The sequence below is a fragment of the Lissotriton vulgaris genome, chromosome 11 (assembly GCF_964263255.1).
Source record: "Lissotriton vulgaris chromosome 11, aLisVul1.2, whole genome shotgun sequence".
NCBI lineage: Eukaryota > Metazoa > Chordata > Amphibia > Caudata > Salamandridae > Lissotriton > Lissotriton vulgaris.
In genome coordinates this window covers 107,180,101-107,207,205 of record NC_141699.1, presented here as the reverse complement: position 1 = coordinate 107,207,205, position 27,105 = coordinate 107,180,101, and the positions used below count along the sequence as shown (strand labels likewise).

Genomic DNA, 27,105 nt, shown 5'->3' with positions numbered 1-27,105 from the left:
AACATTTATTGGGCCACCTACATCTGGCCCCTAAGTGATTTGCCCAGAATCACAGGATGTGCGTGAGCCTAAGGACTCTTACTTTGAGATGAGCTGTCAACTCAGTGTAGCAGCCAGTCGAGTTTCAGATTACGAGGATTAGACAACCTCTCCAGATGTGTATTAATCTGTGTGAAATACCAGATGAGGGCATCCTGTCTATGACTGTCGGCCCACTTCTCTCGCATGAGTTATCATTTCTGTGCAATACACTAAAGGGACCCCATATGCAATCAGCAGACGTCCTTTGGAGGTGCACATGGATGTGTGTTTGGTAAGAGCCAGATCCTCCTAGTCATGTATGTGAGGACCTCTGATCAGTGAGGGGTTACTATTTAAATCGGATAGGACTTCAGAACATTGATGAAGATGTCCACCTTCGGATCAATATTCATAGGCTTTTGGGGATCCCGAGCCGGTGACCCCGCAGTATGAGGCCATCTTGTGTAGCATTGAGTTTGTCGCATACCCTACAGAGTTGTATGAGTCTCTCTTTGTCGGGCCTCAGCCAGTCGTTGGCATCGCGCAGGAAGCCCTACCATGAGCCCTTCTGCAGGAGGCCTTTTACCTTCATTAGCTCTGCATCAGTGGCATTCCCATAGAAGAACTAAAGATCAGGGCATCCTTTAAAATCTCTCCCTTCCCATGCTTGTATCCCTCATCCTCACCCCCTCTTTACCGTCTTTTTACCCATGTCTCCTTGCAGGTGGTGACCATGCCAGAATATCTGAAGAAGCGTTTTGGGGGCAAAAGGATCCGAATCTACCTGTCAATTCTTTCACTGCTGCTCTATGTCTTCACCAAGATATCGGTGAGTCCAGTTCCTGTTGCTTCTCCCTGGCAGGACGCGTCCCCTCACCTTCCGTTGACTATCTCTCAGACCAGTGGCTGCTGGTGCCCCTGTAAATACCGCAGTCCCCTGGTACCTTTATGCTAGCCCCTTTCACCAGCAGCGAGTTACCTTTAGCATCTAAAAGTGCTGTATAAATCTGCTCACTCTCTCCCCTCTGCATAACTTTGCTCAACATGTAGCATGTGAAATGTGCAAGGCATGCATGTTTTTTAATGTGTATTGCATCTTTTTTGCCTTTTGTTAATGGCTCTTTTTTATTTTCCTAGTCTATACTCTGATGCAGACTCTACCTCATAACACTCAGGCACACTAGAGAGGACCACTAAATAAACTTAAACCAAATAAACCCCCACTGGCTTCACTTTCACTGTCATCCCCTTGTTTTCAAATTTAGTATCATCTCATCAATTCTCTTCCATCTCCACCCCTATAGGTGAACCCAGCACAAGCAGCAAGGGTGCCTGTTTGAGTCTAGAACCTGTCAGGGTCCCTGGATGGCAGGCGAGGGGTAGGGCTTGAAATAACACATGTTCAGCCTCTCACCAGCAAGTATACTTCATTTACAAAATGGAAATGGTTTCTAACACAGACAGTGTGGCACTATAAGTGATGTCACGCAGCTCTCAAGGTGATAATTGCCCCAGATCAGCACTGCTGACTTAAGCCCCTTCTCAAGAGGAACAGAGCCATCCTCACCAACAGAAGAGCCATGCCATCCATGCCTCCCCCGCCCCAAAAGAGCAGAGTGATTCATTGTCCCTCCCAAAGGAGCAGAGTGCTTCAATCTCCTCACAGCAGCAGTGCTGTACTTTCCCCACAGAGGAGTAGTACCCTTGCTGTATTAAGGGGAGCAATGCCATGCACCCCCCGTAGCAGGGTAACTCTAGGCTGCGTGGACATCCTGGGGCATATTTACAAGCCCCTTGCGCCACTTTTGTGCCGCCGCTGCGTCACTTCTATGACGCAGCAGCGGCGTAAACCATGCACTACGTTGCTCCCTATTTACAATGTAACACATCTAGGGAGATATGTCACGTTGTAAAACCCTGCGCCACATGAAACCTGCGTCAGGTTTCATGTGGGCGTACCGGCGCGGGGGGCTTTCTAGGGCAGTAAAGCCTCGGTAAAGGGCCTGAGTGAAATCTATAAGATTCCACTCAGTCACTTTTCCGACGCTGCTGCGCCAAAACCTTGCGCCTGCTTGAAGCAGGCGTAAGGCATGATCCACCACGTTATGTATGGGCAGGCCACGAGCAGTGCTGGAGTTGCGTCACGGTTGCGACACGACTCCAGCAATGCGCCACCCTTCCGACAGGAGATGCGTCACACATCTGTTCATCCTTGCGCCCTGATGCGCCGCATAGCAAATGCGGCGCATCTGTGGTGGCGCAAGGGTAAACTTGTGTGACGCATCTTACCTGGCGCATCCCTGCTGATTTGCAGGGATGCGCCAGTCATCATAAATCTGCCCCCCTGTATCTTGCTAGGCCCCACTGACACCAATGAAGTACGCTGCCACACAGGTTGCTCGGTCCGGGTGAAAGGCCACATGCGATCTATGACGCCTTTATTGTATAGCCTCTGAGCACGCCTGGCCAGAGGATGCACAAAGATGCATATCCCAGCAGTGTGCTACAGCGGGGTAGTCCCAAGTGGCTCACTACATCCCTTCCCAACTCAATATCATAGTTTATCATTTAACGTGACATACAAAATCTCTGAGCCGTTGGTTTGGTGGGAGATTCGGTCTGAGGGTGTACCGCTGTTGACATGGGCGGTCTTTAGTTTTTTCCGGTGTCTTGATCAGTATCACTTATCTTGCTTATTTGCTTGATTTCGTTCTGGGAAGCACATGGCTTTTGTAGTTCGGACTGGACTGTTCCCATGGGGCACAGGGTCAGAGCTGATTTGCATATCGCCATTGTCTAACCCAGGGTGGTGTGGAGTGCAAAAAAACGATGGATTTGGGCCCAGATCTTTGGACTGGGGTGAATGTGTGACATTAATCCACATTCTGTCCATCACCTGTTTTGTTTGCAATTGCCGCCATAAGTGCGCTGGGGATGCTCAGACGTGGGTCCCAGGCACTCCACACCACTGGAGTCAAGCTAGCCGGGCTGATGAGAGGTGTTACCTCGAAACCGGTCCGGTACTCGGATGCTTGATTCCGTTCTGGGAAGGACATGGCTTTTGTAGTTCGGACTGGACTGTTCCCATGGGGCACAGGGTCAGAGCTGATTTGCATATCGCCATTGTCTAACCCAGGGTGGTGTGGAGTGCAAAAAAACAATGGATTTGGGCCCAGATCTTTGGACTGGGGTGAATGTGTGACATTGATCCACATTCTGTCCATGACCTGTTTTGTTTGCAAGGGTGTCACTTTGACACCCTGTTGCACAACTGAATCATGCGTGTGTGCAGATGTGGCACACATACATGCCCTAAGGGCATGTATGTCTGCTCATGGCACAGTTGAAAATGCACAGATTTGCATTTTCAAAGGTATTCGTTATTTACCACCAACTTATAGTTGGTGGTAAATAACGAATCCTAAAATGGGAAAAGCACTCATTTGAGTGCTCCCTATATTGCAAATTCGGTAATTTACCGATTCAGTATTTTAAGGAATCGGTAATTTACCAATTCCTTAAAATACCGAATCGGTAAATTACTGAATTTGCAATTTAGGCCACCTACATCTCAGTAGCCTAATAGCGGTCTGTAACATCCGAAATTCGGTAATTTAGGCAAGTACCGACCGGTATTGGGCGACCTACATCTGGCCCTTTGTCCCCTGCCACAATTTGCTGTGTTGTCGCCTGTCATATCAGGCTTGCACGCACATTGTTTTGCGTGTGTCAGGCATAAGTACCCACTGGATCATAGGGTGGTGGCGATCATTCTGAATGAACTGGGATCGTATCTCTACTGGGCCCATTGAGCATTAGTGATCAAGGAGGACCCTGTGTGGTGCATTGTGGCGTCCCTCGGTATTCCCGTAGGAACTGCTGGAGACTGAGTTCAGGGTTGATCTTCTCCACTTTGGGAATCCAAAGGGCCTTGTTCAGGGTGTACATGAAGTGCTCAGCCTCTCCATTCGCTTCTTGCCACTGGAGTGTGATGGGGCGGTGTCATATCCCCAGATGTTCAAGCACTTCTTCTAATTCATATTCTTGGAAAGGTGGCCGGTTAACTGTTTTGTTTCATCTGAGAGGCCGAACAGTGCAAAGAACTTTTCAAGCACTGGTGTAACATTGGTGAATGCTGTGGTATCGACTATTTCAATGATCATATATTTTGAGGAGCTGTCCATCTTCTGTTATGATGGGTGCTGGGACTTCTTGGGAGCTGGTGAGTTGACACACATGGCATTGTCACACCAGTTTGTCCACTGTGGCTTCAAGTTGGAGGAACCATACATTTTCCCACATGTGCGACTTTATGTTTGCTGTTCCTTGATGTCCGCCATGGGCCAACATTGTTACTCGATGTTGGAGGCTTTTGGGGATCCTCAGCTAATATGAGGCCATCTTGTGTGGCACTAAGTGTGTTGCATACCCTCCAGAGTTTTGTGATTCTCTCTTTGGCGGTTCCCAGCTAGTCGTTGGCATCGCGTAGGAAGTCCTGCCACGAGCCCTTCTGCAGGGCTCCTTTTACCTGACTGAAACACATGCGAAATCCTTGGGTCTATTACGTGTTAAGTATAACAAGCACTGGCGTTGCCAATAGGTCTTGCAGTAGGAAAGTTGGAGCTATCACAATTGCAAATAACAATGCCTTTTTTTTTTCATTTTAAAAACATAAAGGGCTTTGTCATTTACAAAACCAATAGCTCCAACTTTCCTACTGCGAGACCTATTGGCAACGCCAGTGCTTGTTAGAAAGAGTAGGCTGAAAACGGTGGGAGGTATCATTTTATGTTTTTCAAAGCAGGGTTAGCAGCTTTTTTATTAATAGGCATGTAATTGGCTTTAGAAATTTCATTTCATGTATGTTCTTACTGCCTCTTCTGTAATTCTCGGCTAAGGAGCACTGTGCGCTGGTTTGAAGTAAAATTGTAGTCCTTCTATTTTTGGGAAATGTCCCGGTTTTTTACTTTAACATTCTGGTCACCCTAAACATGTACCATGTTACACATCATGTTTGAAAACTATTCATTCCCTCAGTAGCGCTTCTTCACTGTATCACAAATCCTTGCCTGTGTGACCTATGTAGCCCAGTATTTCAAGTGCCAGTGCTTCCATGAGCTACCTAAGGCCACATCCACGCATGGCGAGTGCGCAAATATGGGCATCAGCGACTGTGCTGCATATCCTAGGGAGAACACAAAAACATGCAATGGATTATGACATTGCAAAGCTTCCACCCCTGAGCTGAAAACCTTCTTAGTCCATGGGTTTCCAGCTCAGCAGCTTTACCAGGGTGTGAACTCTACACCAGGTGCCCATTGGAAGCATGCTTATACTGTGGGATGCTTGCACACTCACTTCCTGAGCTCTTGAAGTGGGCCTTTGTGCCCAATTTACTCTTATGAGGCCAGCGGGCATAATTGGGTACTTTTCTGCAATTTCGAGTCACAAAAGTAACACGAAATTACCGAAACTACTCTGCTTTATTAACATGTTGCCCAGATCTAGTTATCAAAATGGGTCAATTTATTAACATATCCGTATTATAGAAGCTTCATTGTTTTTTTATTTCGTGTGAGTCACACAAAGAGCCGCAGAAAAAGCACTAAAAAGTCGTCCCTTTTAAGTGCACTTAAAATACTGTAATGTTACACATTAGCAAACTGAAAACATGGATATATGATGGGGTGACAGCACTGTGCGGCGGCGCTGTTGGGTGCCCAAAATGCCAAGCACCAAAAGGTGGTCTCCTTGCTATCCGTGAAACAGCAGGTCTGGTGTGCAACACTCGGTCAATGAGACATCTCGACCTCCGTGAGCAGGTCGGGTGTTTGCTTTGAAGTAGAAATGAGCAGCGATCCCGGGCATAAAACAAAGCCCCTTAGTTAGTTATGCATGATGGTGCTCAGCGTAGAAATTACGGTCCTCTCTACCATGTTAAGCAGGGTCGGTGGCGGGGATTTCGGTGATGGCACCCTTTGTAATTCAGAATAAATGTGGCGCCTACAAGTAGGCGCGAAAATGGCGGGTTTGAAGGTATTCAGACATTGGCTGTTCTGAATAAGTTTCGTAAGCAGGCGTTTTGGCGCCCACTTTAACCTTCTGCATATCTTCCCTGTCCGATGACTGTCATTATCACACTGTACCACAATGTTCATGTCCCTGCAGATATGGGTGGGGCGGGGCGGGGTGACGGAGAGGGGGCTTGTACATACTCAAGTAGGATTTGCGCGCTTAAACTGGGCAGATGATCGGAAATAGTACATGGCGAACGAGAAAAACAAGTTTTAAAAGAAGACGAAACTGAAAGCCTTTGAAGTACACAGGCATGCTGTGACGGAGGTGTGAGAGGTCTGGCAGGGAACAGATGGCCTGGCCGTGAAGCAGGGGGCGGGGCAGCGCTGGGGAAGCCTGTGGGAGGGTGATTGATGACTTTGATGTGGGGAGGGAGGAGAGCCTTTTGCGAGCCTGCAGGAGAAATGCTGCCAATGCGCGTGCATGTTTAATCACGTGATTCACGTGAACTGCATGAAAACCGCGGGGCTGAAAGCCCTTGGTTTGACGATGATTTTCGCCACTTGAATTCTCGCTCCGCTCGATGCGCTTGCGCGCATCGATAGGTCGCGAGACCTAAAAAATTACGAGGTGGTTTAACCCATAGACTAACCCACACAGATCTACCTGTGGGAAAATCCCTTTTCAGGACGAAATCCCTCACTCACCAGAGGTGACATGCTTCATCATATGGGATTCTCCTCTCGAAGGAAAAACCTAGTTCCTTTGAGGGCTACAACCCCCTCTCTGAGAGGGAGGGCCTCAGGGAGGTGTTTAGACTCATTTAGGATATTCTAAATCCTCATGTGATGAACAGAATAGTGTGAGCGAGGGTGCAGCGCAAAGAAAATGCAAGTGTAGATAAAACTAGCTAGGGGGTGTTAAATATATATTTTATTCAGAACACCCTCTGCCAGGATTAAAAGCAATGCACCAGCGACATGGATTTAAGTTGCTGTGGTGTGGTGAAAAATACTGGTCGATGTGTTTTCAGCCTAGAATACCCCTGGATCAGGCAAGGCTTTCTACAGGATCTAACAAGATGCTGCTACTACGGTGCTCAAGTGAACAAACAAAAAGGATACAAGAACCAGGGTGAAATTTACCCGCTATTGCTGGTTAAAGAAATCCACCTCAACCTGGCAACAGCTCGGAATGGAGACACTGCTCTATCCGTCAATACCCCAAGCTCTAGTTGAGCCTGCATCAGTGGCTGTAGTATTTTCGATTTCGCACAGGCTCTTTGTGACACCATGCGGTTATATTCTTCCATCGCTTTGACGCTCGCAGCACTCTCCACCATTGTTTGAGGTGGATGGAGTGAGAGGAAGTCCACTGGATGTTTAGAATTTGGCCAATAGACTATCTCTATGTGGTAATCTTGTAGTTGGATTGCCCAGCAGATGATCCGCGGCAGAGGGTGAGGTGCAGTGGTCGAAACAGCCGGACGAGTGGCTCGTTGCCGGTGACTACTCTGACAGGCCTTTCACAGAGGCATAAGTGGAAATGTCTGCAGGCCCATTTACTGGCAAGGGCCTCTTTTTCAATTTGGCATACCATGTTTTGGTCTGCATAAGTGCTTTACTGGTTAAGGCCAATGGTGCCCACCTCCCAGGTTCTACTTCATGGGTGAGTACGGCTCCAAGGCCTGCTGGGTTCCCATCGACAAGCAGCTCTGTCTTTTTCTTCGGGTTGAAATAGGCCATTGTTGTCTTGCTTAAGAGGGCTGTCTTCTTCTTTTTTGCCCCATGACCAGGGGACATCAAGATTGGTGAGGGCCCTCAGATGCTCAGCAATCGATGCTAGATTGGGGATGAATCTGCAACAATATGTGGCCATTGCAAAGAAACTGCGTACTTCAGATTAGGAGCTCAGTGCTTGGGTTTGTTTGATTGCCTGTGATTTGTGGGGTTCAACTTGCACTCCTTCTTGGTTAAAAACATATCTGAAAAACTCTATGGACTTCTGGAAGAGGAGAGTGATGCCATGTTCGCAGAGACTTTTGAAAGTAGCTCAGAGGTATTTGTGGTGGTCTTCGGGGGTTGCGTATTAGATCAAAATTTCGTTGCTCACATTCATGACTCCTTGGAGCCCTGACAGTGTCTCTCACGAGGCATCTTGGAATACTTCCAACGCTGAAGATATGTCAAAGTTCAGTCTTTTGTACCTGTGTAGCCCAAGGTGTGTGGAAAAAGTTGTTATGTATCTGCTTTCTGCCAAGAGCAGTAGCTGATGGCATTCAGTATTCAGATTTCACCTTGAGAACCCTCGCAACCCATTCAGATCAGCGATGATGTTGTCCAAGGTGGGCGTGATGTGTCTCTCTCAATTTATGGCTTGATGTGGGAGGCGCATATCAATGCATAAGCGTATCTTTCTTGGCTGTTTTGGCTTCTCAGCTATTACTCTGAGTGGTACTCAGGGTGTTGTTTCAGACACCTTTTCAAGTACCCCATAGTTTTCGAGCTTGTCGAGTTCATCTTCGGCTAGTGGCCGTAGATGGCAGGGCACACGCCGATGGCAGAGGAAGATGGGTTTTACTGATTTAGCAATGTGCAGTTTGATTAGAGGGGGGTCCAGGCAACATTGGCTGCTGAATAGTTCGGGGAATTGGCTCAGTATTTCATCGATCTGGTACACTTTCACGTTTCTTGCGAATTACACATCCTAGGTCTTCTGCAGAGTGGCTTCCTATGAGTCTGTCAGTTTCCTTGTCAACCAAGTGAAAAGTTGTTAGAATTTCTTAGTTCTCTGAGAGCATGCTCACAGTCATGCATCTTTTAGGTGGCGGATGCCACTGCTCACTACACCCTCAAGATGACGCGTACCCTCACAATACTCAGAACAGCAATGCAGGTCACTCTTCTCAGTGGACCATTGCCATCTAGTCCTCTAAAACATCCATTCCTCAGAGGAGAATTGTAATTTTTCTAAGAGGTGTAGTGCCCTTCATTCCCCTCAGAGGAGCAGTGTCATCTTATACTCAAAGAGGAGCAGTGGCATCCATTCCTCTCCATTCCTCTCAGAAGAGCAGTGCCCTTCATTGCCCTCAGAGGAGCACCATCCTCCTTTCTCCTCAGTGGATCTGGGCCCTCAATTCTCCTCAGTGTCTTTCAAGCTCCTCAGGGGTGCACACCTTAGGTCCATGAGTGCCAGCTTTAAACTACATTTTCAAGATAATCACTGATGAAGATAATGAGTCCAGTACAGATGTATTGCACGTAAGTGTATCTTAAACGGTATGTTAAATGTCTTCAGTGGGTCCTATCCTGCGGGACCTGCACTGGATACCTCTGCCTCGGTGGAAAAGGGCCCCAAGTTCCCTATTCTGCCCAGCAGTGACACTTATCCCATTCAGAGGGGCTGCACCGACTTTCTCTCAACTGAGCAGTCCCCTCTTTTCCTCAGAGGAGCATTGACCTCCTGTCCCCTCATTGGAGCAGTGTCATCCTGTTCCCTCAGTAGAGCAATGCCGCCCTGTTCCCTCAGGGGAGCAGTGCCATCCTGTCCCCTCAGTGAAGCAGTGCCATCCTGTCCCCTCAGTGAAGCAATGCCATACTGTCCCCTCAGTGGAGCAGTGCCATCCTGTCCCCTCAGTGAAGCAGTGCCATTCTGTCCACCCAGGGGAGCAGTGCCATCCTGTCCACTCAGTGAAGCAGTGCCATCCTGTCCCCTCAGTGGAGCAGAGCCATCCTGTCCCCTCAGTGGAGCAGTGCCATCCTGTCCCCTCAGTGAAGCAGTACCATACTGTCCCCTGAGTGAAGCAGTGCCATCCTGTCTCCTCAGTGGAGCAGTGCCATCCTGTCCCCTCTGGGTAACAGTGTCATCCTGTCCACTCAGTGAAGCAGTGCCATACTGTCCCCTCAGTGGAGCAGTGCCATCCTGTCCCCTCAGAGGAGCAGTGCCATCCTGTCCCCTCATTGGAGCTCTGCCATCCTGTTCCCTCAGTGGAGCAGTGTCATCCTGTCCCCCCACTGGAGCAGTGCCATACTGTCCCCTCAGAGGAGCAGTGCCATCCTGTCCCCTCAGGGGAGCAGTGTCATCCTGTCCCCTCAGGGGAGCAGTGTCATCCTGTCCCCTCAGGGGAGCAGTGTCATCCTGTCCCCTCAGGGGAGCAGTGTCATCCTGTCCCCTCAGGGGAGCAGTGCCATCCTTCCTCCTCAGTGGAGCTGTGCGATCCTGTCCCCTCGTAGCAGCAGTGCCATCCTGTCGCCTCAGTGGTGCAGTACCTTCCTGTCCCCTCAGAGGAGCAGTGCCATCCTGTCCCCTCAGTGGTGCAGTGCCACCCTGTCCCCTCAGAAGAGCAGTGCTATCCTGTCCCCTCAGTAGAGCAATGCCATCCTGTCTCCTCAGTAGAGCAATGCAACCCTGTCCCCTCAGTAGAGCAATGCCATCCTGTCCCCTCAGGGCAGGATTGCCATCCTGTCCCCTCAGTGAAGCAGTGCCATCCTGTCCCCTCAGTGAAGCAGTGCCATCATGTCCCCTCAGTGAAGCAGTACCATCCTGTCCCCTCTGTGAAGCAGTGCCATCCTGTCCCCTCAGGGGAGCAGTGCCATCCTGTCCCCTCAGTGAAGTAGTGCCATACTGTCCCCTCAGTGGAGCAGTGCCATCCTGTCCCCTCAGTGAAGCAATGCCATCCTGTCCCCTCTGGGGAACAGTGCCATCCTGTCCCCTCAGTGAAGAAGTGCCATACTGTCCCCTCAGGGGAGCAGTGCCATCCTGTCCCCTCAGGGGAGCAGTGCCATCCTGTCCCCTTAGGGGAGCAGTGTCATCCTGTCCCCTCAGTCCTGTCCCCTCAAGGGAGCAGTGCCATCCTTCCTGCTCAGTGGTGCAGTGCAATCCTGTCCCCTCAGAGGAGCAGTGCTATCCTGTCCCCTCAGTGGTGCAGTGCCATCCTGTCCCCTCAGAGGAGCAGTGCCATCCTGTCTCCTCAGAGGAGCAGTGCCATCCTGTCCCCTCAGAGGAGCAGTGCCATCCTGTCCCCTCAGTGGAGCAGTACCATCATGTCCCCTCAGAGGAGCAGTGCCATCCTCTCCCCTCAGGTGAGCAGGGCTATCCTGTCCCCTCAGGGGAGGAGTGCCATCCTACCTCCCCAGAGGAGCAGTGCCATCCTGCCCCCTCCTGGGAGCACTGCCATCATGTCCCCTCAGGGCAGCAGTGCCATCCTGTCCTCTCAGGGGAGCAGTGCCGTCCTTCACTCTCAGAGGAGCAGTGCCATCCTGTCCCCTAAGGGGAACAGTGCCATCCTGTCCCCTCAGGGGAGCAGTGCCATCCTGTCCCCTCAGGGGAGCAGTGCCATCCTGTCCTCTCAGGGGAGCAGTCCCATCCTGTCCCCTCAGGGGAGCAGTGCCATCCTGTCCTCTTAGGGGAGCAGTGCCATCCTGTCTCTCAGGGGAGCGGTGCCATCCTGTCCCCTCAGAGGAGCAGTGCCATCCTGTCCCATCAGAGGAGCAGTACAATCCTGTCCCCTCAGAGGAGCAGAGCCATCCTGTCCCCTCAGTGGAGCAGGCCTCTTCTGTCTCCTCATAGGAGCAGTGTTAGAAATGGGATCCCTGGCTGGCCAGGGCTCGTGCCAAAGTCAGTCAGAGACCACCATTCCTAAGTCAGGGCAAGGGAGTTACACGCCAAGATAACCCCTGCTCACCCTCTAGGTAACGTGACGCGAGCAGCAAGGCTAAACTTGGAGGCTATGTAGGTTAAGTGTTTGCGCGCGCACCCAGCAACAACACCCAAGGCCCACGACAAAGGAAACTCCACACAAGGTTATATATAAAAATAGCCTTTGTATTAATCCAAAACACATTAGATAAGAACACACACTTTACAATGTGCCAACAGGCACGGGCAGAATTTACAGGGGATATGTACAAGACAGGGCCACCTGGACCATTGTCAGGAATAGGCACTTTTAGAACTAGCACTTAGGACAGAGTATAAAATCACTGTAGCACCAAATAGAACATAAAGCACACAACCAGTAACCACTGGTAACAGGTAAGTACCTCCTACGCAACCCTAACCACCTTAGGAAAAGTTCATGCAGGGAACCAGGACCTCACTAGCAACACCTGCACTAGGAGAAAAACAACCACCTTAGTATCACAATACCTGTAGGGGTATAAGCACATTACACATGATGCATCACAACATTCAGAGGTGTAGGGAAGGAAAACAATTGCGCAAAACTCACATGAGCCACCACCTGTGGCAGTCCCTAGACCAACTGGCCTCTCTAGGGCTAGGACGCCCTGTGTCCCAAAGTCAGGGGCCTAAACGTAGCAGCTGCCCACTAAGTGCTGGGCAGATGTGTGAGGATGTGGCCAACACACTGGAGCCTCGCAGGCTCTGACCAAATCACTTGTGTCCCCTTTGGAGCCTCGCTAGGCTCTAACCAAAACAATGTGGCCTGCCACTGAGCCTCTCTGGGCTCTACTCAAGTGGGGGGCAAGGTGGGAGCTGCCCGCTGCCTTGCGAGGCAGCTCTACCACTGGGGAAAATAATGCCCCTGGACGTCGGAGTCCCTCTTGGGGGACTCGAGAACAATGTGGCCCCCCAAAGCCTCTCGGGGCTCGCCAAAACTGTGCCTCGGGTGGGGTGGGCGGCCCACTGCCAGCTGGGGCCGCTCCACCACTTCCTTTCTTGCCCAAGCGAAAATAACCCTGCGAAGGGGAGGCGGCGGCACCGGCACTGTGCCCCGACGCCCCCTCTCTCTCTCGTACCGGGGCTTCACTCACCGGAGTCGTGTGGCGGCTGGGATAGCAGAGCTCCCGCTCCTCGGGGGCTCTCCCACGTCGTAAGCCTCTTTTGCTCCTCGGGGCTCTCCCTGGCTCTGGGGAGCCCCGGGGGAGGGTCGTCGGCTTCCGGTTCCCTCTGAGGGCAGCGCGGGGCTCCCTCCTTCAACACTGGAGCCCCGCCTGCGCCTCCTGCCACCCTGCTCCTCTTCTCTGCTGCGGGGCGGGACTTCCGGTCTTTCTCCCGGGGCCGCGCCGCGATTGGCCGGCCAGCAACCTGCTTCCCGGTCGCAGTGGGCAGAGCGGCGGCCCGAGGGAATCCTCTCCTTGTTGGGGTCAATCCGGGGTAGGCTCCCGGTCGAACATATCAACAATCGCCGGCTGGGTCCCTGGCGGGGTGGGCACCCGTCAAGTCAAGTCATAAAATTTATATAGCGCACTACATACCCAGAGGGTTTCAAGGCGCTTAGGAAGGGGAGGGGGGTTATTTGTCAAAAATCCACGTTTTAAGCTGTTTTCTGAATGCTAGGTGATTCTGGGTGAGGCGAAGGTAAGCGGGGAGTGAGTTCCATGTTTTGGCAGCCAGGTATGAAAAGGATCTGCCTCCCATGGTGGTCTTGTTGATGCGAGGTACAGTGGCGAGGGCTTGGCTGGAAGAGCGAAGTTGGCGGGAGGGGGTGTAGAAGGACAGTCGAGAATTGAGGCAGTCTGGTCCGATGTCGTAGAGTGATTTGTGTGCGTGGGTAAGCAGACGGAAAGTAATCCTCTTATTGACTGGTAGCCAGTGGAGGTCTTTAAGGTGACCAGAGATGTGTTCGTTGCGTGGGATGTCTAATATGAGCCTGGCTGAGGCGTTTTGGATTCGTTGTAGTTTCTTCTGGAGTTTAGCGGTGGTACCTGCGTAGAGGGTGTTTCCGTAGTCCAGTCGGCTCGTAACCAGGGCATGGGTGACTGTTTTCCTTGTTTCGGTGGGGATCCAGCGAAATGTTTTTCTGAGCATGCGAAGAATGTTAAAGCAGGAAGAGGATACGGCGCTGACTTGTCTGTTCATTGAGAGTGAAGAATCCAGGATGACGCCAAGGTTCCGTGCGTGGTCTGTCGGGGTGGGTGCATTTCCGAGGGCTTCCGGCCACCAGGAGTCGTCCCATGCAGAGGGGGATTTACCTAGGATGAGGACTTCTGTTTTGTCTGAGTTCAGTTTCAGACGGCTTTGTCTCATCCATTCGGCGACTTCTTTCATTCCCTCGTGTAGGTTAGTTTTGGCGGTGCTGGGGTCCTTGGTGAGAGATAGGATCAGTTGAGTGTCATCCGCGTAAGAGATGATGTTGAGGTTGTGTTGGCGGGCGATGGCCGCGAGGGGGCTCATGTATACGTTGAAGAGGGTGGGACTGAGTGAGGATCCTTGTGGTACGCCGCAGATGATTTCAGAGGCCTCGGACTTGAATGGTGGGAGGCGGACTCTCTGAGTTCTTCCGGTGAGGAACGAGGTGATCCATTCCAGTGCCTTTCCTTGGATTCCGATGTTTCTGAGGCGTTGTAAAAGGGTGCTGTGGCAGACTGTGTCGAAGGCTGCAGAGAGGTCGAGGAGGATGAGGGCGACTGTGTCTCCATTGTCCAGTAGAGTTCGAATGTCGTCTGTTGCTGCGATGAGGGCGGTCTCAGTGCTGTGTTTGGCTCGGAAGCCAGATTGTGAGGGGTCGAGTGATTTGTTGGCTTCGAGGAAGGCGGCGAGCTGGTTGTTGACAGCTTTCTCGATGACTTTGGCCGGGAATGGAAGAAGCGAGATGGGGCGGTAGTTTTTGAGTTCGGTGGGGTCTGCTGTTGGTTTTTTCAGTAGGGCGGTGAGTTCAGCGTGTTTCCAGTCTTCTGGGAAGGTAGCGGAGTTGAAGGAGCAGTTGATGACGTCTCGGAGGTGCGGTGCTATGATGGAGTCTGCTTTGTTGAAGATGTGGTGAGGGCATGGGTCTGTGGGGGATCCAGAGTGGATGGAATTCATCAGGCGGATGGTGTCCTCAGTGGAGATTGGGTTCCAGGCGTTAAGGGTGTTAACGAGGGGAAGATGGTCCGCTGATGGTAGGGTGGGTTGGCTTCCGGGTTGGTTGTCAAAGCTGTTGTGGATGTCAGCAATCTTGTTGTGGAAAAAAGAGGCTAGGGAATCGCAGAGGGTTTGAGAGGGGGTGATGTCGTTGGAGTTGGCCGAGGGGTTGGAAAATTCCTTGACGATGTTGAAAAGTTCCTTGCTGTTGTGGGCGTTGTTGTCAAGTCGATCCTTGAATGCTGTTTTCTTGGCTTTTCGGATCAGTTGGTGGTGAGTGCGGGTGGCACTTTTGAAGGCGTCCTTGTTGCTGGTGGATGGGTCTTTTTTCCAGGCCTTTTCAAGGGAGCGGCACAGTTTCTTGGACTTCTTGAGATCATTGTTGAACCATGAGGCCTTCTTGTTGCCAAGTTTGTGTTGACGTTTTTTCAGTGGTGCTAAGGTGTTGGCGGTGTTGGATAGCCAAAGGGTGAGGTTGGATGCGGCTTCGTTGGCGTTAGAAGAGGGGGCTGGGGAGGTTCGAAGGAGCGATGTGGAGATCTGATCCGTGGTGATTTTGTTCCAGTTTCTTTGTAGAGTTGGTTGGAGGTGGATGATGGGTTTCGGCTTGTTGTAGGTGAAGTGAACGCAGCTGTGGTCAGTCCAGAGGAGATTCGTAGTGTGGCTGAAGGAGACATGGTTGCTGGAGGTGAAGATGGGGTCGAGTGTGTGACCTGCGATGTGGGTGGGGGAAGTGACCAGTTGTTTAAGTCCGAGGTTGGCGAGGTTGTCCAAGAGGGTGGCGGTGTTGCGGTCGTTGATCTTTTCAAGGTGAAAGTTGAGGTCTCCCAGAAGGATGTAATCTTTGGAGGGGAGCGCGTGTGGGGTGATGAAGTCCGTGATGTCTTCACTGAATTTTGCGCGGGGTCCTGGTGGTCTGTAGAGGAGAGTGCCTCGGAGTGTGGTTTTGGGGTCGATATGGATCTGGAAGTGAAGGTGTTCGGAGTTAGCGAGGTTGGCGTCAGAGCTGGTTGAGATGCGGATTGATTTCTTATGGATGATAGCGATTCCTCCTCCTGTATGGTCTGTGCGGTCCTTGCGTGTGATCTTATAGTCATCAGGGATGGCGATGGCGATGTCAGGGGCGGAGGAAGCGTTCATCCATGTTTCCGTTAGGAAGGCGATGTCAGGAGAGATGGTGTCTAGTAGGTTCCAAAGGTCAATGGCGTGCCTGTGGACCGAGCGGGTGTTGAGAAGGATGCATTCTAGGTGGTTGGGGTCGGTAATCTGTGTTGTGGTCGCAGCGGAGATGTTGTCGGTGCCTCTAAATTTGCAGGAGAGGCAGGAGAACGGTCCATGGGTGCGTCCAGGAGCAGCTTGGACGCAGTTGGGGGCGCGACCGGGGTTAAGGGCTAGGAGGGAAGCGGCATCGTAGGTAATGCGGGAGGGCTGGGCAGCGCGAGGGGCAGGGGGACTGGCGCTGGGCGCGGTCCAGGCGCGGACGGGCGTAGACGGGCTTACCTTTGGCGCACCTTCGGCGCGGGATGGGCGCGGTCGCTGCGCGTGGACGCTGCGCGCAAGAGCAGCTATCATATGTGGATGGTGGGAGGGGAGGGGCGAAGGAGGGTCAGCTGGGAGGCGGGGCGGGCTGTGGAGGAGGTGCTACGAGGCAACAACAACAATGAAGATGGCGGCCCTCGCGTAAACTCGAGGTAGGCAGGGTCACCAAATGCACAATAATGGCTGCAGACTAATAAGGAAATGCGGCGTGCAGTACAGTACACAGTATGCAAACAGACACACTCAAAGCGATAAATAAACAAATAATGCGGGCTTCAGGCACAGCGCAGCGGTAAAACTAATGAAAGCGAAGCAAAATGGTATAATAGCGATCTAGAGGCAGTCGCGCTATAGCGCTATTCAATTATGAGGCGCTATGCAGCTTTTGGCAAAGTTAGAGTAGGAGGCAGGGAGCGCAGTACGATACCAGGCAGGAGCTCTTGTGGGCGGCGGCGTGGGCAGCCGCGAAGGTGAAAACAAAGCGCTCCAAAGTGCTAGAAGCAAAACAAAGCGCCCCCAGGCGCTATAATCAGCAAATAAAGCGCTCCCAGGCGCTAAAGGAACAACAAGTCCAGGACAAAGTCTCTCAGGGTGTGGGGGGCAAGGCTGGGCCCAGAGCCAGCTCACTGGGCCTCCAGGCAGGGAGGCAGTCCAAGTGGCGTTCCTCCTGGTGCCCAGCCACAGCAGCAGCCCCCCTCTAGATAGGATCAAGAAGAGAACATTTTGCAAGGGGACACAGCCCCTTTTTATACTTTTAAATCCTTTGTCTCAGGGTGTAGTGTGGGGGAGAAACCAGTTGCAGCTGGATTGTGAGCACTCTTGATGTGCTCAGTCCCTCACTCTATTCACTGGCAGGGCTAGGGTCATCAGTCGCACCACAGGGGGTGAAGCCAGCATTGAGTGGGGAAGGCCCAGCCCTATTCAGGACCCAGGTGCACTCCTCCCCAGCCATCAGCATGCTAATCTCCACACTCACCACCGGGCAGACCCATCCAGACTCCTGGAGCAAGGCTCACCATCCAGCTCCAGCCAATCACGTGCCAGCACACTCACTGCACATGCACACCCATGTCTAGAAGTAACACTTCCACACTGGACACATAAACACCGCACATTTCATTGTGCAGCATTCAATCTCACGAGTCCGCACATACCAAACTTGAGCCTGCACACCTTACGCATCAGAAACTACCAGGGACACAGACATTCCCCATGCATTCCTATGGGAGGACAGGCCAACCTTACTCCACGCACTTAGAGTGCGCATGCTCTTTCCACTGGGACACAGTGAAAGTGCGCAGAAACCAAAAATCACTACCACCAATTCACATTCACAAAGCAAAAAGTTTAGGGGTGAACCTGCCAGAAGGGCCAAGTCCAACAAGCAGTGACATCCTGTCCCTACAGAGGAGCAGTGCCATCCTGTCCCCTCAGGGGAGCAGTACCATCCTGTCCCCTCAGAGGAGCAGTGCCATCCTGTCCCCTCAGAGGAGCAGTGCCATACTGTCCCCTCAGAGGAGCAGTGCCATCCTGTCCCCTCAGAGGAGCAGTGCCATCCTGTCCCATCAGAGGAGCAGTGCCATCCTGTCCCTTCAGAGGGGCAGTGCCATCCTGCCCCCTCAGAGGAGCAGTGCCATCCTGTCCCCTCAGAGGAGCAGTGCCATCGCCAACTCAGAGGAGCAGTTCCATCCTGCCCCCTCAGAGGAGCAGTGCCATCCTGTCCCCTCAGAGGAGCAGTGCCATCCTGTCCCCCCAGGGGAGCAGTGCCATTCTGTCCACTCAGAAGAGCAGTATCATCCTGTCCCCTCAGAGGAGCAGTGCCATCCTGTCCCCTAAGTGGAGCAGGCCCCTTCTGTCTCCTCATAGGAGCATTGCCATACTGTCCCTTCGGAGGAGCAGTGCCATTCTGCCCCCTCAGAGGAGCAGTGCCATCCTGCTCCCTAAGAGGAGCAGTGCCATCCTGTCCCCTCAGAGGAGCAGTGCCATCATGTCCCCTCAGGGGAGCAGTGCCATCCTGTCCCTACAGGGGAACAGTGTCATCCTGTCCCCTCAGAGGAGCAGTGCCATCCTGTCCCCTCAGAGGAGCAGTGCCATCCTGTCCCCTCAGGGGAGCAGTGCCATCCTGTCCCCTCAGGGGAACAGTGCCATCCTGTCCCCTCAGGGGAGCAGTGCCATCCTGTCCCCTCAGAGGAGCAGTGCCATCCTGTCCCCTCAGGGGAGCAGTGCCATCCTGTCCCCTCAGTGAAGCAGTGCCATACTGTCCCCTCAGTGGAGCAGTGCCATCCTGTCCCCTCGGTGAAGCAGTGCCATCCTGTCCCCTCAGGGGAGGAGTGCCATCCTGTCCCCTCAGTGAAGCAGTGCCATACTGTACCCACAGTGGAGCAGTGCCATCCTGTCCCCTCGGTGAAGCAGTGCCATCCTGTCCCCTCAGGGGAGCAGTTCCATCCTATCCACTCAGTGAAGCAGTGCCATCCTGTCTCCTCAGTGGAGCAGAGCCACCCTGTTCCCTCAGTGGAGCAGTGCCATCCTGTCCCCTCCGTGAAGCAGTGCCATCCTGTCCCCTCACTGGAGCAGTGCCATCCTGTCCCCTCAGAGGAGCAGTGCCATCCTGTCCGCTCTGGGGAGCAGTGCCATCCTGTCCCCTCAGGGGAGCAGTGTCATCCTGTCCCCTCAGGGGAGCAGTGTCATCCTGTCCCCTCAGGGCAGCAGTGCCATCCTGTCCCCTCAGTGGAGCAGTGCCATCCTTTCCCCTCACTGGAGCTCTGCCATCCTTTCCCCTCACTGGAGCTCTGCCATCCTGTCCCCTCACTGGAGCAGTGCCATCCTTTCCCCTCACTGGAGCTCTGCCATCCTTTCCCCTCACTGGAGCTCTGCCATCCTGTCCCCTCACTGGAGCAGTGCCATCCTGTCCCTTCAGGGGAGCAGTGTCATCTTGTCCCCTCAGGGGAGCAGTTTCATCCTGTACCCTCAGGGCAGCAGTGCCATCCTGTCCCTTCAGGGGAGCAGACCCCCCCCTTCTTTCTCCTCAGAGGAGCTCTGCGCTCCCTTTGCCCCTGTAGGAGCTGTCTTTGAGCCTGCCTGCTCTCCTCCAGGGCTCCACACTTGCTTTATTTTCACCTTTGTTCACCTCCAGCAGCAGCTGGTGCAGACTTCGACCCGGGCCAGTGAGCATGGGCATCTGTTGCCATGGCAGGCGAGCCCTCGCTCCGTGAGTGGGCGAAGAGTGATAACAAGTTCACCTAAAACTAGTGCCCTTTACTGTAAACACCCATATCCCCCCCCCCCCCCCCAGCCCCCACTTCCCCAAGCCGGCTCGAGGACAACAATCCATAGAATGGATTAAAGAAGTGCTTTGCTGCTAACAACCTGTCACTAAAACCCGCCACTTAGTGAAGGGTTTTAAATAATGGATTTTGAATCTCTGGCAGCAGCCACTCAGGAGGAAACAGATTGGCTGAGGCCCCACTCCAAATGGAACAGAAGCCACACTCCTGGCAGCCATCTCTTCAGGTATAGCATCAGAGGCAGCGGCACCAGTGCCCACAGTTCTTGCAGAAGGAACACTTGAATAAGAGACTGGAAAACAGATTTTTGGGAACATAAGTGCGGTTCACAGAAATCATTTAAGCCTTAGAGCAGGCATCGCTCCATGTCACCTAAGAAAGAGTCCAAGTCCGGTTCAACCCACTGAAAGTGGCCGCAGCCCAAGAAATCAGCCAAGGGTCGAGAGCCAGCAGGACAGGGGTGCCTCCAAGCACAGGTCCTGGAAACATTCATTTTCAGTTCCAAGTGTTGCCCTTTGGTTTAAAATCCACTCCTTGGGCCTCATTTATGAGGCCGTGCGTCACTTTTACGCCGAACGCACCAGTGGCATAAAAAATGCGCCTTGTTGCGCCATATTAACAAGTAGATGCGTCACTTTGTAAACCCCTTCGCCACATTATACCTGCGCCAGGTATAATGTATGTAAGGGTGGCGTATTGACGCAAGGAAGGGTCGTAGAAGTGACGCAATGAAATCTATGAGATTTCACTGCGTCACTTTTAGGACGCCGTTGCGTCAAAATCTTGCGCCTGCCTCACAGCAGGCGTAAGACTGACGCAGACCCTTTCACCTGGGGCTTGCCTCATGTGAAAGGACGCATTGCTGGAGTTGCGTCACTTTTGTGACACACTCCAGCAATGCGTCACTTTTGCGGTTACAGATACGTCAGAAATACTGACGTATCTGTAACTCCTTGGGACATGATGCGTCATACATGAAACATGACGCATCAGGAATGTCGCAAGGAGTGCGCACTGAGAAGTGACGCATCGCTGCTTTCACGCAGCGATGCGTCATTTCTCATAAATGAGGCCCCTTATGTTTCTACCCAAGTGTGCAGCTCCTCTGATGATGGTTCTTCATCTGGAAGGGATTTGTATCCAACCCTACCTGGGCGATTGTCTGATGTTCTCTGCATCTTTGGAGTTAGCAAACTTTCATAGTTGCTCTTGGATCCCAGATTACTGATAATTCTGGAAAAATGTAGATGTAGATCTGTATTTGTAAAGCGCAAACTACTCACCCTTCTGAGTCTCATGGCGCTGGGGGCTGTTGTGGAAATTGAGTGAGCTATTCCCCAGAGTCACAGGGTGCTGAGCAGAGCTGCCGCCGGAGCTGGGGATCGAACCGTGAACCCTGTGCTCGGAAGTCAGCTGCCCTGGCCACTACACCACACCTCTTCAATTACAACTCTCATAAGCCAAGTATTCATTGGAGCCAGATCCTGGACCGACAAGAGTCGAGGCGGTCCAGGAGCATCTTGCAGGCTTCCTTTCTCTAGACTCTGCGGCTGCAGCAGCCTGGCTGCAGATGCAAGAGGACTCGGAAGGGACTTCTTTCTCAGTGCCTTGGACCAGGTTCCACCTGAACAAACTAGTGAGGCACATTCTCAAGCTTTGGACACCCTCTAGCTAGGATTTGTTATTCCCGTGGCTCAGGGAATAAGGCAGGACTTGTTGTGATGGATGGATTCAAGCAACATTCTGAAAGCGAATATTGGATAAAGGGATATTGGAGATTTTCTCCTCAAACTCCAATAAATCTGACATCGGATACCTGTAGGAAAGGATGGGGCAAATAGATCCAGTCTCCTTAGATTCAGGGGCGTTGTGCTCCTAAGTTCAGAAGATTAGGTGGCATATTTACAAGTCAGCACCACCGGACCGTCACTTTTTTGATGCTCTGGTGGCGCTGAATGCTGGCCTCTATTTACAAGGCCACGCAAAGCCACTCTGCATGGCTTTACATGGCCTTGTAAATGTGGCCCACTTTCATGCAATATTCTGTGTTAAAGGGGTCTATTTTGTGTGTTGCTGTGGGTGTTCCCACGTGACGCTCACAGCTTGTTCACACTGCCCCAGATTTACAAGGATTGGCCTTTCAAGGAGAGGCGTTAAAGTGGTGCAACGAGGAGAAATACTTTTATTTCTCTTCGTTTTTTGCTTTTTTCTATATGGGCTGCAATATGCAGCATCCATAGAAGAATCAGTACGCCATTAATGATTGTTTTTGAGCAGGAAGGTGTCCCTTCCTGCACAAACAAAATCATCCTTGCAATGCAGGCACCATTGCACCCTGGTGCAAGGGTACCTGTGTTGGCGCATGGCTCCTGTTTTAGCCCTGGTGCAGGGGAGAGCACAGGGGTGTGCCGTATTCCTGTAAATACGGCGCATCCTTTTGTTTTTTAATGATGCACCTCAGCACAGCAAAATGACTTGCGGCGCCACGCTGCACCATGTCAATGTAAATATCCCCTACGTCTTCCAATTGGAGAGAGTTCAAGGCAATTCATTTGGCTATCCTCACATTTTCTCCTCTACTGTTGGGCCGGACAGTCATTGTCAGGAGAGACAGACAACTTGACGACGAGATCCTATATCAGCAGGCAAGAGGGAACAAGGTGTCAATCTCTCTTAAAAATATTAGACCCTCGGCGCATAGGAAGGAACAGGCAGCTGAGCATTCTGCTCTCGAGCTCCAATTGCGCGCAGCCACAACCACGCACAAAGCTGACCCCACAGAGGACACAGCACACAATCTTGCACTCCAACAGCGAATATACATGGACCATGCACCCCTCACAGTACAGGGACATATCACTGAGACACAGAATCGGGTGTATGATGTGGGTGACAAGGCGGGGAAGATGTTAGCCTGGCTTGATAAGAGAGGGGGTAGCTCCAAAGGGATCCAGCAGGTTAGGGATGGGAATGGTACGATGCTGACTGACCCCGAACAGATAGTGGAGGCGCTGGCGACCCACTTCAAAAAGGTGTATACTCCCGAAAGGGAGGTGACCGCGATTACGGCCCAGTGTGCGTTGAGCGACATAGATATCCCGACACTGCAACCGGAGGCTATGGCCGACCTGGATGCGGCACTAACCACCGACGAAATACGGATAGCCATAGGGGCGCTCAAACCCGGAAAAAGCACTTGGTCCGAACGGCATTCCGGTTGAATGGTACCAGGAGCGCTCTGAGGACCTTTGTCCTTATCTACTTAAGATGTATGAAGAATGTCGCGAGAGGGGGCAGCTCCCACTGGACCAGCGAACAGCCACGATCGTGGCTATACCAAAGCCTGGCAAACCTCAGGAGGAATGCTCATCCTACCGCCCCATCTCCCTGCTGAATGCAGAAAGTAAAATCTTGGCGAAGCTCCTGGCCAACCGTCTGCTGGCTCACCTGCCTGATCTTATCCACCCAGATCAATCGGGGTTCATGCCTCATAGAAACACTGCGCTTAATCTTCGTAGGGTTCATGGGGTGTTGGCGAGGGCAGACCAACTTAGTGATAGTGCAGTTATATTGGCCCTGGACGCGAAGATGGCTTTCGACTTGGTGGAGTGGGTCTACCTTTTCGAAGTACTGTCTCACATGGGCTTTGGCCCGAACTTCATATCTTGGATAAAGCTACTCTACGCAGCACCAGTGGCACACGTAGTTGCGAATGGCCACATTTCACGCACGTTTCCACTTGGAAGGGGCACCCGGCAGGGTTGCCCTCTGTCTCCCCTGCTCTTCGCACTCACCCTGGAACCTCTGGCTATTCGCATACGACAAACTCCCTTGCTCAGGGGAATTCAATGGAAGGAGGGATGGGAGGACCGCTTGTCCCTCTATGCGGACGACATGCTGGTGTATCTGACGGATCCCGAGCACGGAGTTCCGGCCCTTCTGCACTTATGCGATGAGCATGGCAAGGTTTCTGGTTACACCATAAATTGGAACAAGTCGGAGATGTACGTGTTGGCGGGTCAAACCCCGACACTCAGGCCAGACTGCCCTCTGAGACTGGCTGGTTCCTCCTTTAAATACTTGGGCATCCATGTCACGGGGGACCCACTTGAATACAAGAGACTGAACTTGATACCACGCTGGAGCGTCTCAAGCAGGACGCCAACTTTTGGGCAGGGTTGCCATTAACAATGCTGTGGAAAGCAGCGTTGTACAAAATGAAATCGCTGCCCCGCTTTCTATACATCCTAGATAACACACCATTCCCGGTGGCAGCGGGTTATTTCAGGAAGGTTGCAGCGGTGGTTTCCGGGCTGTTGTGGGGCAATCGGCCGGCGCACATAGCTCAAGCTAAACTTTGCAGAGGCTGGTACGATGGGGGCATTGCACTCCCAAACTTGCACTTGTACTACTGGGCAGCACAACTTAGGCCCATTAATCAGTGGCTACACGCCCCACAGTCTGACCCGGCATTCCAAGCAGACAGGGCGCAGTTGGGCATCAATAACATACTTGCCCCACTTTATGATCGGAGAAAGTTGAGACTGCTCATAGGACCCACTAAACTCACTGTGGAAACCTGGCACGCGGCGACAGCAGCGCTAGGATGGAAGGGTACAATCACCAAACTCACCCCGCTCTGGGACGCACGCGCTTTGGGCAATTTGAGAACCAGCAAGGGGTTTTCCCACTGGGACTCCATCGGCATCTCCACAGTGGGGGACATGTGGGAGCGGGGGGATGTTATTTCGTTCACCCGCCTGAGAGAAATATATGACCTCGGGCCGCACGAATCATATCGATACGTGCAGATTCGCCATGCACTGCTCTCTGCCATCCCCTCTGGATCGACTCTACCTGAGTCCTCCCCGCTGGAGGATCGCCTCCTGACCGACTTCATGGTGGAGAGAGCAACTTCCTTGACGTACCGTAAGCTCCTAAACAATTCGCCAGATCCTCTGGCTCCCCTCAAGGGAAGGTGGGAACAGGAGGTAGGCGCCCTAGATGAGTACGAGTGGAATGAGGCTCTGGCCTCCCCGAAAGAGGTGGGCATATCGGCTAGGATGAGGCTAGTCCAGCTAAAGTTCCTCCACAGGGTATACTACACGAGGACACTGCTACACCGCATCCACAGAACACCACACCCATTTTGCTTGCGTGGCTGCGGGGATGAAGGCACCTTCTTTCACACGTTTTGGGACTGCCCACGCATACAAAATTATTGGCGACAAATACTGCGTACTGTATCCCAGGTGCTAGAGATCTCGGTTCTCCCGGAGCCAAGGCGGTGTCTCCTCAACATATGGGAACCGACAGATCTGTCCCGGCATGGTCGACTCTGGGTGACACTGGGAATGATTGTAGCGAAGCGGGACATTGCGCAGCGTTGGGGGGCGGCAGACCTTCCAACAACGTCACAGTGGTGCATGAACATGGACAGAACAATGGTAACTGAAAGGGCGGTGTACTTGAGTCGGGCTTGTCCAGGCAAGTGGAATAAGGTGTGGTCCCCATGGAATGTGTACCGAGGCGACATTTGCGATCCACTGCCAGAAGACGATCCGCTAGACTCAGATGATGAGGGGGGAATGGAGTGAGGGGGAGCGGTTGAGGTAGAGGGACCTTCGGGAGGGAAGTGGGGGGGTGGTAGTTTTTACACATTCTACACTAGATCCTAGATAATACACGGCACCTTATCCGGTCCTGGGGAATCTTCCTACAGCTATCCTGCAATGTTATTCATCAATGATCGCACCGTGATTTCCTGCTGTTCTTTTGTTTCCTTTTTTATTTTCCTTCAAAAAATGGAAAACGAAAACCTCATTTACTTTGTATGAAACGTGTACTAGTGACCTTCCTTTGTTCTGTGGCGAGCCTTTCATTACAGTGGCTTCTTTACCACATGGACTTTAATTCCACAAGGCTGTCATTGCTATCTCTTTCCATTTAGCGGCCGGCCCCTCGGGGTTGTAGGCGACGTGCTGTGTAACTGTAAGAAGGTACAATAAAGGTTTTAAAAAAAAATATATATATATTAGACCCATTTTTTATCAGGTCCCGTGCTCTCCATGCCATTGGATTCAAGCTATCCTGGCTGATGAGGGGTGAAACCCAGAAACCGGTCCTAGGATGCTTTATTCCAGTCTAGGGAGGCCCTGGCCTGGCTGTTCGGGCTGAACTGTTCCCATTGGGCACAGGGTCAAGACTGATTTGCATTCGGCTGGGTTCAAACTGGAATGGCATGGTGCAAAAAAACAATGGATTTAGGGCCGGATCTTTGTATTCGGGGTGGAATGTATGACATTGTTCTGCATTCTGTCCGTCAATTGTTCTTTTTGTTCTATTTCCATTTTTTTATCAGCGCAAAGAACAAAATCAGCTCTCTAAGATCAATGTACGTCCAAGGACTAGTAAAGGTCTTGGCAGACAGATTAAGCAGGGAAAAGAGCCATCACCCCACGAGTATTACCTGAACCCTCATGAATCCCAACAGATCTGTCAGGCCTGGGGATGGCCAGTGATGGACCTTCTCTCGTTGAGTCTTCCCCCACTCTTCTGCTCGACAGCGATGGAGAGCAGGCCTTGGGCTGTGGACACTTTATCAGGCCCTTGGCTGAGGGGTCTCCCATGCGCCTTCCCTCCCTCTGCCATGTTCTCAAGTTTCTAGTGAGGGTGAGGAGGGAGGAGGGGGGAGGTGGAAGTGATTCTCTAGCCTGCCCCCCTCATCTTGGTTTCCTCTCTTAAAAGCAACGAGGATCAAACAGGAGTAGCTTCGTCCTATTGTCCAATCTCATCTGTTTTTCCTCTCAAACTTCGTGTTCCCTCTTGCACGTCCCCTCTGCTCTTCTCTCCACCTCCTGCATCTGTTTTCATCTTACTGAGGCTCTTGTGAGTGTTTTGTTATCAGGCTCCTTGCACACCCAGCTTCTTAGCACTTTGTGTTTAGCAGCATTACAAGAGACCCTCCTGACTCCTGTCAGTGCTGTACCCCCGAGGCGGAGGTGGTCTTCACGTCCCTCTCACAAGTGCCTGCCCAGCTCCTAAAAGCCTCCTCCAGCGCTCCTACACATGGCTCTAGACAGTTCTCTCACTCTGCTCGCCAGGGTCGTTCAGCTAATTACATTTGATTCTTTCTCTTTCAGGCGGACATGTTTTCTGGAGCCATATTTATCAACCAGGCCATGAAACTGAACATTTATCTGGCCATTGTCATGCTGCTGCTCATCACTGCACTGTACACTGTCACAGGTGGGTGTCACTCTCTCACACTCACTGTCACTCTCTCACACTCACTGTCACAGGTGGATGTCACTCTCCCACACTCACTGTCACAGGTGGGTGTCACTCTCCCACACTCACTGTCACTGGTGGGTGTCACCCTCTCACACTCACTGTCACTCTCTCACACTCACTGTCACAGGTGGGTGTCACTCTCACATTC

The 27,105-nt window shown here is 52.1% G+C and overlaps 1 protein-coding gene across 1 annotated transcript in view; it reads left to right on the top strand.

Annotated features, from left to right (window-relative positions):
* SLC5A1 (solute carrier family 5 member 1) overlaps positions 1-27,105 on the top strand; it is a 296,325-nt gene that overhangs the window by 177,527 nt on the left and 91,693 nt on the right. Inside the window, exons 5-6 of the mRNA XM_086942805.1 lie at positions 746-850; positions 26,807-26,912. Coding sequence (XP_086798931.1) covers positions 746-850; positions 26,807-26,912 — 211 coding nt within the window. The remainder of the gene's footprint in view (positions 1-745; positions 851-26,806; positions 26,913-27,105) is intronic.